This window comes from Pelobates fuscus, chromosome 7 (assembly GCF_036172605.1).
Source record: "Pelobates fuscus isolate aPelFus1 chromosome 7, aPelFus1.pri, whole genome shotgun sequence".
Lineage (NCBI taxonomy): Eukaryota > Metazoa > Chordata > Amphibia > Anura > Pelobatidae > Pelobates > Pelobates fuscus.
The window spans coordinates 30,418,809-30,433,874 of NC_086323.1; the positions used below are offsets into that span (position 1 = coordinate 30,418,809).

The 15,066-nt window shown below is 40.8% G+C and overlaps 1 protein-coding gene across 2 annotated transcripts in view; it reads left to right on the top strand.

Annotated features, from left to right (window-relative positions):
* Positions 1 to 708: 708 nt before the first annotated feature.
* CACHD1 (cache domain containing 1) overlaps positions 709 to 15,066 on the top strand; it is a 111,653-nt gene continuing 97,295 nt past the window's right edge. Inside the window, exon 1 of one of the 2 annotated variants that reach the window (XM_063427875.1) lies at positions 709 to 922. In XM_063427875.1, coding sequence (XP_063283945.1) covers positions 752 to 922 — 171 coding nt within the window. In that variant the 5' untranslated portion in view covers positions 709 to 751. Of the gene's footprint in view, positions 923 to 1,753; positions 1,769 to 15,066 lie in introns of those variants that run through there. The other variant, XM_063427876.1, reaches the window with a different exon arrangement.

Consider the following 15,066-nt stretch of genomic DNA (forward strand, 5'->3'; position numbering starts at 1 on the left):
AGTGAGAGCAGAGGATGCTGTATCCCCCCATGTCAGTGAGAGCAGAGGATGCTGTGACCCCCCCATGTCAGTGAGAGCAGAGGATGATGTATCCCCCCATGTCAGTGAGAGCAGAGGATGATGTATCCCCCCATGTCAGTGAGAGCAGAGGATGATGTGTCCCCCCATGTCAGTGAGAGTAGAGGATGCTGTGTCCCCCCATGTCAGTGTGAGCAGAGGATGCTGTGTCCCCCTATGTCAGTGTGAGCAGAGGATGCTGTGTCCCTCCCCATGTCAGTGAGAGCAGAGGATGCTGTGTCCCTCCCCATGTCAGTGAGAGTAGAGGATGCTGTGTCCCCCCCCCATGTCAGTGTGAGCAGAGGATGCTGTGTCCCCCCCCATATTAGTGTGAGCAGAGGATGCTGTGTCCCCCCCCCCATGTCAGTGAGAGCAGAGGATGCTGTGTCCCCCCATGTCAGTGAGAGCAGAGGATGCTGTGTCCCCCCATGTCAGTGTGAGCAGAGGATGCTGTGTCCCCCCATGTCAGTGTGAGCAGAGGATGATGTGTGCTCCCCCCTCTACCTCCCCTGTACACTGTGAGCTGGTGGAGCTTGGTTACCTTGCTGAGCCCCAGACTGTTGCCCGCCCCCTGTGAGCCCCGCCCCCTGTTTGCCTTGGCCCCGCCCCGCCCGGCCCCGCCCCGCTGTGAGCTCGGAGTTGGGGGGAGGAGGGCGAGAAGTTTTGCAGCCATACTGCCCCGTGCACCGCAGCCATGGAGCTGGGAGAGAGCTGGAGCCCGGGGGCCACACTAACCTACCTACTGCTACTATCCGGGCTGGCAGCCTGCTGGGCACCGACTCGGGCTGACTCCGAGGAAGCCCGGCTACTGGCCGTCCACATGAAGAAACTGGCCGTGGAGGAACTGGGGGTCCTCACCATGCAGGTATGGGGGGGTCCGGGGGTCCTCACCATGCAGGTATGGGGGGGGGGGGTCTGGGGGTCCTCACCATGCAGGTATGGGGGGGGTCTGGGGGTCCTCACCATGCAGGTATGGGGGGGGGGGGGGGGTCTGTGTCTGGGGGGCTCACCATGCAGGTATGGGGGGGGGTCTGTGTCTGGGGGTCCTACCATGCAGGTATGGGGGGGGGGGTCTGTGTCTGGGGGTCCTCACCATGCAGGTATGGGGGGGGGGTCTGTGTCTGGGGGTCCTCACCATGCAGGTATGGGGGGGGTCTGTGTCTGGGGGTCCTCACCATGCAGGTATGGGGGGGGTCTGTGTCTGGGGGTCCTCACCATGCAGGTATGGGGGGGTCTGTGTCTGGGGGTCCTCTCCATGCAGGTATGGGGGGGTCTGTGTCTGGGGGTCCTCGCCATGCAGGTATGGGGGGGGGGTCTGTGTCTGGGGGTCCTCGCCATGCAGGTATGGGGGGGGGTCTGTGTCTGGGGGTCCTCGCCATGCAGGTATGGGGGGGGGGTCTGTGTCTGGGGGTCCTCGCCATGCAGGTATGGGGGGGGGGGTCTGTGTCTGGGGGTCCTCGCCATGCAGGTATGGGGGGGGGGGTCTGTGTCTGGGGGTCCTCGCCATGCAGGCATGGGGGGGTCTGTGTCTGGGGGTCCTCTCCATGCAGGTATGGGGGGGTCTGTGTCTGGGGGTCCTTACCATGCAGGTATGGGGGTCTGTGTCGTCTGGAGGTCCTCACCATGCAGGTATAGGGGGGTCTGGGGGTCCTCACCATGCACGTATGGGGGGGGGGGGGGGGCGGTCTGTCTGGGGGTCCTCACCATGCAGGTATGGGGGGGGGGCTGTGTCTGGGGGTCCTCTTCATGCAGGTGGGGGGGGGTCTGGGGGTCCTCACCATATGTGTGTATAGTTTTGTGGGAGAGCAGTGACTGAGGGTGTCTACTATCTGGATACTTCACCAGGGGGAGATCCTGAATGAGGGTTGTCACACTATGGCTGTTTCTGGGGGTGTCATCTATAATGGGGTTCTCATTAGGCAAGATTTGTGTCTAGTTAAAGGCTGATGTATATGATATCAGCCATGCAGTTATGTGGGAGCTTGGGATATCTTCTTATAAGGGGGTGCCCATCATACTGGGAGGTGGGATCCCGGGGTATCTTCTTAGAAGGAATTGCCCATCATGCAGGTAAGTGGGAGTCTGATTATAAGGGGGAACACTCTATTCAGGTATCTGGGAGAGGAGGGCTAGGTCTGGGGATGTCTTGTATATGGGTTCCTTGCTTTTCAGGAATGTTTGAGTCTCTGGTCTTCCTAAACATGGCTAGGGAGTGCACCTGAAGTGTCTGGTTTACGGGGTCCTTGTTCTACAAATATGTTTGCCATTGAAGGCTTGCTGAGCTTGGGAAGCTATCATAGAGAGTGTCTGCTTTTTGGGGGGTTTTCACCACACCTACTAATCATCTGAGTTGTAATGATAGGCTTCCTCAGTCTGGTTTGTGTACCATGAAGATATATCTGAAATTACCAATGGTATCAGTGTCCTGAACATAGGGCGCCAGTGCCAAAGTGTTTGTAATATAAGGGTGTCTTCACACTGAGATATTGAAATTTTCCTTCATGATAACAAATCTATCGTGGATTGTATTTCAAATTTAGTGCAAGGTAGACGTGGCTTTCTTGGTTAAAAAAAAATGTAATATATTGTTTGCAGCCGTTGGGAGGTAGGGGTGCCCTTACGACTGGTATGCTCCATTTGGGGTGTCTTAGGTGCTATTTATATGGTGGTCCCACTAATTTTGGTTCCTTAAGGACTCCTGGTACATTGGGTTGAATGGTGGTATTCTGAGATGGGTTTACCTCGTTGTGTGTCTTTTAGAATCAGCCTTTTCTTGTGACACTCATTCTAATGTTTAATATTATTCTCCGATAAGCCTTGTTCATGGGCCTGTTTGAGATGGTCATTCTAGTTTTATGAGGTGCTCTCTAATTGTGTTGCAGCCTCTAACAGTGTGCTTTCACTAAATTCTGAATTAGTGATGTGTAGGAGGAATATTTAGCTTTTTTGATGTATTTTAATACTATAGTTTGGGGCTGTATGATCTATGAGTTTATGGAGTTGAACGATGCTGTCAGTCTTTCACTTGTGTCATTAATGGACTATGTATTGTTTTTTGTATTTTTTTGTATCAAACATGCTTTATCTTGTGTATTTTTCAAATTGTCAACTGTGAAGTCAGGATACTGATTTTCTTTTTATTTTAATGTAAGCTCGTTCTGAGCGGAGTCTTTATTTGTTTCTGTAAAATTTGGTAAATCTCTAATTTATTATTACATTTCTCCCTTTATATTATTGTAAAGCGCAGCAGAATAAGTTATGTGTGTATTATTTATTATTATTAGTGTTTATATAGCGTCAACTTGTTCCACAGGGCTTAACAATTTTATAAAAAGGGGGAAATTAAACAAAAAAATGAGACAATTACAAAATGTTACAGAGACAATAGGCTGATGAGGACCCTGCTAAAACAAGCTTCTATAAATGCCAATAATAATAATACTATAAAATGTTCTGAAGACCACAGGATGAGGTTATGGGGGATGGGCTGGTGAAGCTAGTATTGAAATAATTAAAGCCCCCCACATGCACTCATCAGGTGGGGGAGGGAGACTGTTCAGCTGTGTATTGTTGCTCCTACCACAACTTTTCCCTTTTAAAATGAGCTGTCCAAAACAGGGGGGGAGGACATTTATTCCCCACATTGATGATCTATACAAAGGCTTACAAATATTGCTTGCTGAACTATTCAACAACTGCAGAATCTGAAATAATGTGTGTGTGTGTGTGTGTGTATATATATATACTGTCATTTACTTCCCACCATGATTTAAATTAATAGTGATCTCCAGTTCCAATTTGTGACTTGGACAAATTTCCAGGGTTTGTTTCAAATAATTAACCCCCAGCAACCGAGGTGCTTTGGCGGCACACTGGAGCACAACGAGAGAGGCAGTCCTCATCTTTGAATTCTTATGAAGTGTCCCATTGTTGTGACATTTTTTGCTTCACCTGCCCATATCCAATCCACTTGATATAGTCTCATCTCTACACAAAAGAAGTTACGAAGGCATTTACTGGAGGTGATTTGAAACTGTGAATATGGTTTGTGCTTTGATCTTTGCTTTGTTTGTTTGTATGCGTACACAGCAAGTGTCTGCAAATAGAAGATGGTCAGACCTAGATTTAATCCAATTTTTGCTGCACATGGCTGCTATTCGGGGATTTTCTGTTATAGTGAATAAAATTATCTAAACCCAAAAGTGCCATCTCAAGTTGTCACGAGGGTTTCTGTTTCTTCACTAAAAATGTAAAGGTTAATATTTTGACCAGTAACTTGGATGTGCTTTAAAATTAAAAACCTGAAAAGGGCGTAAATTAGAGGATTGATTTAATTTAATTTAATTTTGATTGTTAGAATATGAAAAAACAAACAAAAAAAATCCATTATTTTTTATTCTGTCCTTTTTGCTTCACTGTTTGGTCTGTGAAAATATATTGTATTTTCATTCACAAATCGCCAAAGTAAGGGATTTAAATTATTTAAAGATCAATGGAACTTGTACCAAGGCTGGTTTCCTGTAAGGGGGGGGAATTTTGCATTGTACATTTTTATTTATTATTTGTTACTCTATGCTGCTAGTTTTATCTTGGTAACCATATATAAACCTGTGTATACGCGTGTTTGTATATATTCGTAGATGTCCGCGCGCACATTTTCTTAGGGATTCATATTTGATGCATACGTGCAACAAGCTCCCTGTATAGCAACCCGAATGCCAGTCTACTGTTCGTTCTCATTTTATAAGGTTTCTCTCTATTGTTTAAACACCATATTTATTTATGTGCTGCGTCAAAGGGTGATATTGAAGGCGCTGTATAATTTAAGTAAATTTAATTGAAGGGCTTTGTAGATTAGCGAGTAGACATTTGTATGCAATCAGTGGGAGACTGGTCTTTTATCTGTCATGAAAATGGCTAGTTTCACCACCTTTCTGGGAGACTTGTGTGAACTGACCTCCTGCAGCCAATTCTTTTGTTAAGCAAACTAGGTACTCACAAATGTCTTTTAGACTTGTGCTCAGAGGCAGTTGCCTGGAATAGCTAATGTAAAGTGTGATGGTGAATTTGGATTCTGCATATTGAATATATAAAGTAATTTCATCTCCTGTCTTTAGATTGATGTAGATGTACAATCAGTTTTCCCTGTTGTGTTTGGATTGTCTCAGTACACTCATGTAAGTGTGACGTGTATACTATTGTCTATTTACTATCCAGTTGTGTCTGCAAAGCTCACACTTTGGCATCCTTAACAGCACCCATTAATATCTCACTTGATTGCTTTGATAGTAGTAGAATAAAATCTGTCTCTGACATGGTCACAATATACCACTTGTTGTTTTTAGCGTTCCCATATGTAAAGAATTATCTCTTCAGACCGTGACACAGAACATATTTGGAATTTGCTGTTACCCTTTTTTTTTTGCACAAAACTGGGTCCTCCCCTTTTCCTTGCATGGCCATGTATAAAGGCCTGTTTCTGGGGTGTGTTTTAAAAAAAAAACTTTGTCTTTGAGCCATGCTCCCAACTCTGTTAGATCCGAGAATGACAACTGCCTGTTTGAACAATTTAATTGGCCCAGAATTACTGCCTGTCTGGGGAGGGCTTTTTGTGTCTGGATAAAATAACCTTAAGTTTTAGTTGTCATAAACCAAGTACAAAGAAAGATCAAACAAGAAGAGATATTCACCATGTTCAAAAAGCACAATTAGTCTGTTTTCACACATTTGTTTTTTTTTTATATACATATTTGGGACTTTGGTCTTTGTGGAAAGAGTTTGCAGTGACTCACATGCTTGTTGTAAAGACTGTGATCCATCCTCTCATTTACCCACCTGGTAGCCTACTTGTTGCAATATATTTTTTGCTTTCTTTTCATTTGTTTTGTTAAATAAGAAAATAACTACTATATATCAGTCCTGTTTTTCCTTACATGGAGTTTATATTGTTTGTTTACGATCCTGCCTGTAAAACAAACCAAATAGGTTTGCACATTTTTAAGGGTTTATTTTATTTATTTGCTCCTTTCTCCCCCCCCCCCCCCAAAAAAAAAAAAAAAATTGTATTTCTCTCATCATATCAGAGTATTTTATTATGACCCTCCCCTGGGACAATATTGCTATTCTTGCTGACAACACAGAATCTATATATCGTCTATAAAAAAAACCAAAAAACCCGTAGATTACATATATACTATATATATATTTTCTTTTTATTACATACGTACAGTGTGTGTGTGTGTGTTCTGGTAAAGCCTGGCCATGTGTTAAATCGAGGGACCCTGAATGCAGACATTGAGCTGCCTTTTCTATTTGATTTCAATTGAACAATGTTATTGGTTTAATTTTTTTTTTTTATTTTTTTTGCCTGTAACTGGGGAGAATAAAAAATAAATAAAAAAAATTGAATGAAGTCCAAGTGAAAAGACAGTTCAAACAAACACGCTTAGGAACTGAATTTCAATTTTTAATTAGGCTTTGAGTTTTGTCTTCAAAGTGCTAGACATCATTAGTAATGTAAGACTTGCCTGCATTAACCAGAGTGACATTTCACTTCAAAAGCAGAGTGCAGGTGCCCCTAGCAGATAAAAGTTACCCAATGTGGTACAGCAAGGTGGATTGCTAGATAATTAGCTGTCCTGCTTCACTGCTGTGTGGAAGAAATTCCGAAAATTCATTGCAAGTCTGGGTGACTTATTAACAGCAGAAAATCCAAATATGTCAAAGTAATTTTGTATCTCTTAAGCTGCAGTAGGACTGATAAGCCTTGTGCTTGGAGAAATCTGTGTGAAGTCAATGTGTTCTAACTTTTTCCATAGCCTTGTTCCTGCAGAGCTGTGTGTCTCGCACAGAATGAACACTATTTCTACACAATGAGGATCTCTATTTTTTTTCTTCCATAATTTGTGTCTGTCAGTCACAATAAGGGTGAATTAAACTCTTGGCTTTATATTCTTACATTTTGAACTCCCAAGCCTCTCCTGGCAGCTAGTAGATTGTATGCTCTTTAGGGTAGGTTTTTATACAATGCTGTTATAATGGCATATCAACAATGTGGAAGTTAAATATATTTTGCTGGCAAAGCACAGGAAGATGTCTTTTGTTTGTACAACATATGTTTTTTCAGAATGTGTTTAAAGATATGTGGGTTTCATTAATTCCTGAATAGTGGAAATTTTAAATCTGGCAAAAACAAATAGGCAGGCTATGAATATAGTGTAATTGGCAAATTTTTCCAAATCAAATATTTCTGACTTAATTTTGTGCTGCAGGTTTCAATTTTATCTTATCAACATAGTTATGGTATTCTAATACTATGTCTACGTTCAAACTGAAAAAATAGGGCTTGTAGCTTCACATACAAGCCATGTCAAGAGAGCTAGGATTTACGCTTCCTGGTTCTAGGCACGCATGGCATACCTTGCAAGTTCAAAGACTGTCCTGTGATGATTTGTGCTGGGTGTTTATATCCGCTCACTGTACCAATGGTCACAGGGGTAGGAGCAGTCGTTGGACTTGCACGTCCTCTCTCCAGGGGAACAGTCCTGCAACACTCACGTCAGTGCTGATGTATGAGTACCTGAAGGTAGAATTCCTGGCTCTTTGACTAACAGAGCTTCTAAGTGGAGCTCTCAGCTGCGCTTTAAATTCAGTTTTGTCAATTTGATAAAGTAAACAACTGCAGGGGTGGTACCCTGTCACCTTAACCACTTCATTAAGTTAAAGTTGTTATGGTGCCTAGGTACTTTTTTTAAATGTGGAATGTTAACATTTACCACAGTTACAGTGGAGCAGGCCTCATCCTCCCCTCAGTACAGTTATGTGCATCACTTTTTTAATTTTATTTACTGTGAACTTAAATCATGTGGTAAACCAGACTTGCTGGATAGACCATCAGCAAATATGTTAATGCTATATAAATCATAATTGTTGTATCCCTAATAATAGATGGACATAGACATTTAATTAAAGTACTCAGAGTTTCATGAACGCTCCAACTGGAGTTTCACCCAGCACCCGACATTGAGTGTAAGAGTTAGTCTTTCATCATTGCATGTCTCACTGCCTTCTCTTACTGCATATAGGGAATAAGGCTATCTTTATTAAATGGACACTCCAAACATCATAACCACTACAGCTGATTGCTATGGTTGTAGTTCCTAATGTGTATGTGTGTCTGTCGTGGTATGTGATGATGTGCATGTTTAGGGGACCAGCCCTCCTACGTTTGCATGTTTTTATCACATTTTTTCCCAAAGTGCAAAAATCTCCCGAGGCTGACCCCACCTCTATGGCTGAGATAATCAGTTTTGATGATCTCGGCTATTCCAATGCTTTCCCATGGGAAATCATTGTCAGGCTATTGTGCTTGCACGACAAAATGCAGTACTGCGCCAGTCAGCATCTCCTCCTCGAGATATATTGATTTGATGCATCTTTATGGGGAGCGTTTAGTGACCGCAATTCAGAGGGTGAAGACGCTGAATGTAGGTGCTGCACACTGCGCAGCACTGAGATAGGAAGCACGTTAGTGGCCGTCTGAGTGACTGTCACTAGGCAGCAATGTAAACACTGAATTTTCTCTGAAAAGGCAGTGTTTACATTGAAAAGCCTGCAGGGACAAGCTATACTCACTAGAACAACTGCATTAAGCTGTAGTGGTTCTGACGACTATAGTATCTCTTTAAGAATTTTTTTTTTCCGTTGAAAATAAAGGTTTGTAAGTAAAAAAACAAAAAAAAACAACAAACTGCAGTTACATAAAAAATAAATTAAAAAAATGCTTTTTTAAACTCTCCCCCAAATAAAATCTGTGAATGAAAGCAGATATGTTAACTACAACTTTCAGAAACCCGTTGCTGTGAATAAGGTGTATATGATGTGTTTAACACGCTTACATAAAATATGCAAACGGATTGGCTGAATCACAACCTGGTTTGGTAACCACTCATTGCAGAAACCTGAGGGCTTGCAGCCATGTGACTTTTATTATTTTTCTTTACTTTCTATTTTTTTTTTTCTGTACTCAAGGAGGCTACAAACTATTACTCATCTGTATCTTGACCTATAAATTTAACTTGTCTGACTTCTACAGGACCTGAAAAGGTTACATAAGTTTACATCCCAATCATTTAATTTCCTTTCCACAGCAACATGTTTAGACCAGAGTCTACACGCATGATTGATTTATAAATGGCTATTACTTCATGTTAAAGCTATCCAATCCACTACTAATCAACCGCGTGTTGTTGTATAGATATTTATTTTTTGCTGTTGGCTTTGAATTTGGCCCTTAATGATTGGGCTTTTGTACTTGCATGCTTTCATTGGGGGGGAAAAAGGTTGTGATTAACTGGTTTACAAGATTATTCATGTATCCATGTTCAGTAATCCAAAGCAATTTTCTTTTTCAAATGGTTTATTTTGCAATGCTTGCATGATTGTGTTAGCTTTGGGAACAAGATGATTTGAAGTGGACTTTTAAGATACCTCATTTCACAAAAGGGGCTGTATACATTCGAGGTAGCATATCATCAGTAAAACACAGCATTTAATACAAGCACACAACTTTTAATGTTGAACTATGACTTTCCAGAATTTTCAATATCCTGTTTATTTCTGGCAAGTATGTTTTTTTTTCTTTCTGCGGTCTGAAAATAAAATTGTAGAAATCCACACATCAATCCTGGAACTCTGGGCAGCTATACTTTGGCTCCTAGTTAGTCATGTTTATAAATGTTGACAATTCCGGCCATTGAACATGGTGGAAGAGTAGAGACAGAAAAAAAAATGTTTGCTCTCTTCCTCATTTGCATTGTGTGCCCTGGCTGTGCCTGCACTGACCTGGATGGCGATGACACTAGTTAAACCTTTAAAGGGATACTGTAGTGCCAGGAATTGTGTTGCTGGCACTTTAACTCCCTCTCTGCCTTCCTCGGAGGCAGAATTAGTGCCGCAATGTGAACATGACAGTTTCTCTAAAACTGACGTGTTTACATTGCAGCACTAAGTGTAATATGGACCCTGCACCCAGAGCACTTCAATGAGCTCATGTGACCTGGGTAAATATATGGTTATTCCAAGTTGTAAATGATTTTCAATGTTTTTATTCTGTTATGTTCAGTGAAGTGACACGTGACGGATGTGTTTAAAAACTTTGATAAATGCAACTTAGAAATGTGTTCTTATACTGTTCTGTATCTCAAAATAAGTTCTGAATAGACAACCCATTTCCACCAATTCTGGACAAGCTATAGCTAATATATTTTGAGCACAATTATTGATATATTGATGTTAATCATTGTACATAGAAACTACACAGGAGGCACTGTGCAGGCTCATCCCACTTGCTGTTGGTTGGACAGCGCATTGTTGAGAGAACGCAGTTGAGCAGAAGTGGACTTCAGGCAACATTGGCGTTTGACTCTTATTGAAACAGTGGGATAATGGGGCCCCTAGTATCAGGGCAGCCAAGAACCCGCACGGCTCACTGATGCAGGAAGCCCAGTTGCATGCTATCGTAACATTATAAACCAGAATAAGAAGGGTAGTTTATTCTTGTATTGCCTACATCCCTGCTGTTTCAGAGTGTGGTCCTGTGTATTTCAGAGGATGGATAGGAACGTAAATACTCCAGATTTTTGAAAATTAAAGGGACACTTTAAGCACCCAAACCCCTATATCTTAAAACCACGTGAAAATTTGATGTTTCTGAGAAAAGGCAATGTTTACATTTCGCTGAAAGCAGGCCTCTTGTTGCCTTCAACCAGACAGTCACTTGAGTCTTTACAGTTTATTTATATAGCGCCAACATATTCTAGAGCGCTGTACAAAAGTTGGCTAGAGAAAACTTTAATTCTAACAATACGGGACATATGGGAACAGTTGGTTAAAAGCTTACAATCCTAATAGATAACCTCCTTCAGTTCCTTTGATTTTTGAAGGACTTCACGTACTGCGTAATGATGCCGAATGTGACCAATGCTTCTCAAGAAACCTTGAATTTGCAGGTTATAGCTATTGGTACTCATTCACTGTGGGTCTGCAGTTGGTATTGGCACTAGTTCACAGATTTGTTGTTTAACTGCTTCCTGCGGATTTTTACATTTATTTTTAATTATATCCAGGATGTTCCACAATCTAAACTGAGACTAAAAAGAGCACGTCTAACTTTATTTAAATCTAATTTATTAATTAACATATGTGTTCCTTTAAATTTGCTATGCACCATGGGAAATGTAGTTTGCAAAGTTTTGAAGTGCTAAGGGTCTCCATTCACCCGTGTCTGTCTCTACAATAAGTTGTAACTAGTTACTTTGCTACCGCTAACAAGTTAATGTACATTTTTGTTAACTGCATTCTTAGATACTTTTTCTTTATTTTTATTTTCCCACGGTCCCTTCAGGCCTTTTCCATTTGACTGAGGCTGTGTACAGTGATATCCCAGGCAGTGAATGGTGTCAACATCACCTTCAGCTGTCAATAAATCTTGCCTGAGCTTATCCAGAAAACTACAAATGAAGTAAAGGCTCAAGTCTTATCATTGCGTTCCTCTTGTAATGTGCTCAGCTTTGTAGACCTGCTAGAGGCAAAGGCAACCTTCGGCACTGCAGATGTTTTGGACTACACCTCCCATGATGCTTTGCCAGCATTATGGGTGTAAGAGCATTATGGGGGATGTAGTCCACAACATCTGGAGTGCCGAAGGTTGCCTAGCCCTGTAAGACCCTCTCCACTTCCACTGAAAAGTGTGTTCCAAGTATATTGTCACCTTTATAGGTTGTATGTCTGTGTTCATTTGCATAACATCTATATTCCACTATAATAAAATACCGCTAAAATAGCACTTGTAACAGTGGCTCTGCTATGGGTGACTTTATTATTTTTTTTATTAACTACATCTACTCAGTATTTATTAAACTATCAGATTATATTTCTTGACATTTTTTAAAATTTCTTTATTACTTTGTCAATGATTGCTGTGGTCGTAATGGTATTCAGTCCTGCTTGTAGCTTTTTTTTTATTTTTTATTTGTTTAGAAGCCTTAAGAAACTTTTTTTTTTTTTTTTAGTTCCAGGGCAACCTTGTGAGTAATTGGCAGAACATTCCTTAAGTTTCCATGGTGATTGCTCCATGTTTACAATGTTGCCCAAGAAATGTTCTTTTATAACTAATCCCGAGTTTATGGTTTTAACTGTAAATAATTATCGTTAATGCAGCTAGCAGAGCATAGCGATTAAAACTTTGTTCTCCCTCCAAAGGAACTGCTGCATTTCTGGCGACAGGTTAGTTTAATTGTGTGCGTTCGGTTATGTTTTCCAAGATTGTTACCGAACGCACAATAGGTTTGGTTTTGTCAAACCATTAAAATGTAAGTCTTGCGAAAGCCACCCTGCCGCAATCAAATTGAATCATGACCACACGAATGAAAATACAGAACCTTCTGAGTCAGTTTAAAAAAAAAAAAAGTCTCACTCAACATCTAAACCAAAGGCCACCCCCCCCCCCCCCCCCCCCCAGGTTAAACCAGGCTGCATTTAATAATCTGCTAACAGTATTGCATGCACCTTGATAAGGGTGCATTTAATAGGCACAATGTCCGAATAAAAGAATGCTTTGTGGTAGCGGATAGAAACAACAGCTATTGTGCATTTTTGGAACGCTCAGTAATTCCTGTTGAGATTCCCAAGTCTAACTAGCTGACGGAAAGAGATCTTATAACTTTCTGCCTGAATGATGGTATAATGGGGAGAGAGTGGGGGAGGGAGGAGGGAGGGTATGCAGCTCGGGAATGCAGGGATGAATGTAATTGGCACACATGATCTTAGCATTTGTTAAGTTTTTTTTTTTTTTTTTTTTTATAGTTGTGTGCGCCCCAGCTGGGGCTTTGCATTATAAGCAGGTCTGTAAGACTACAGAAATAAAAAGCAGATCCAGAAAGCAGCAGATTTTTTTTTTTCTACTTGTGCTGGAGGGAAACATTTTATATTGTTTGTTCATTCTATTTCTATAGTTTTAGACGTGAATAGTTTATATATTTTGCTATGATCTCCACCCTCCCCCAAAGAATTGGTTATTTGGTTCTAAATAAAAATAGATTAGTAATCTCTTTGGTCAGAGCATTGTTCTCCCTTAATTTTGTTTTTGTTAAAAAAAAAATTATTTTGTATTCTTTATTTACCCATTGAAGTATGAGCACGGTATACAATCAGTAACGTAAATCATTACATATACAGCTATAAAGTCGATTCTTAAGTCAAATACCTCAGAGTTTAGTTATTCAACAAAGCATATTTTATATTTAAAATAAAACACACACAAAAATCCTCTTTATCCGGGTGTTTTTATTTTAATTTTAATACTTTTTCATTGTATCCCCTACTTTGCCATGGAGAATAGGGATTAAGTAAATTGAGTCTAGCCATCCACTCAGCTTGCTGTTTGTAGCAGGGTTATTCTACATATGTAAACTACAATTCCCATAGTCCTTTGATGTAGGTTTGGTCATGTTGATGGCTTGTAAACCGCCCCCCCCCATCCACACTCAGCTTTCATGTTTGAGGCGTAGAGAGTAGAACTGCATTTGCATAGGGAATTCTGTAGAGTTATCATGACCCTAACTGACCTCCCACTGCCTTGGTAAGCTCCGAAATGTGCCTTATGGATGGAGTTTCACTAAGAGGGGAATACAGGAATTGTGAATTAGAGACCAAGCACTTTATTATTATTGATCTCACAATTAGGTTGCCATATGTAAGTGTAGTCTGTGATATATCTAAAAATAATGTCCCCCCTTTCTACATACAACTTTGTTTCTAGAGCCTCTGGAATGCAAAAATGCAGCAACGTCACATTAGAGGTCTCTTTATGTTGTCAAAAAAAAAAAAAAATCGTGAAATATAATTGGTGACCATTTATATGCCAGAGCCCTATATGCGTGCATCACAGAGTGCCACCTGAGAGGCATTGTGGAATGCATAACTAACTAAACATTTGGCAGCACCTATTCACATCCTCTATATCTAGTGTGGTTCAATACGGTAACTATATTTTATTACTACATTACTCTTTCTCTGTTTGGGGACCAGGGCAATTGGTATTGTTGGTGATATCGTGAATCGTTAAACTGTATGGATTGCAATCCATCCACCAGACCGGCTAATGCACCCGGTACCCCGTTTTTATAAGAAATAATATGCAGGCCTTTCTTTAATAAGAACGGATTGGTTTTATCCAGCAGAGAAAAGTAAGATTGGAGTTTTATGTATGAATAAAAAATATAGAAATTAATTACCATTATCTGAAAGTTGCCAAATATGAGCAATTAGTTATCCAATTAAGTGGTTCCAGTTTATATATCATGATAATTGTATTAATAATAAATTCAACTTTAGGCTAGCACTTGCAGTTCTAGAATGCCCCTTTTATATAAAGAAAAACCAAGTGGCCTTTTAGAGGGGCTCTAAACAAACATACCCACTATTAGTATGTCTCTCAGTGCTGTAGTGAGTGGACATTTTCAGCTTTCCGAAATGGAAATGGCTCACTATGTTGGTTATTTAAAAAAGCTTATGGGAAGGCCATACTGTCCAATGCAAAAAACAAACAAACATTGATGTAAACTTGCCATTCCTAGAATGACTGGGCCTCCTAGGGTGTTTTGAAGCTTCCTGTGAGCATTCTGACGCCAGGGTGTTTTCATGTTGAAACTTGATCTATATTTTTACGTTAAAAACAAAACAAAAAACTATTCCAAACATTTCTCGAAGCATTGTGTTGAGAATTTTAAAGCATTGTTTTCATCCTGTACTGCTGGTCACGGTGATGCATGGAATGTGGAATTGTTGTGTATTTTAGGGCTGGTGCTAAGATACATTCTAAATTAACCAGCACTCTTCCTTTTGAGTTTATTGTTTATCTATTAATATATTTTGGGGGGCTTGTTATAACTTTTAAAGGGACTTCAGGGAAACTACAATGTTTACATTGCAGGGTTAAGACTGCCTCTA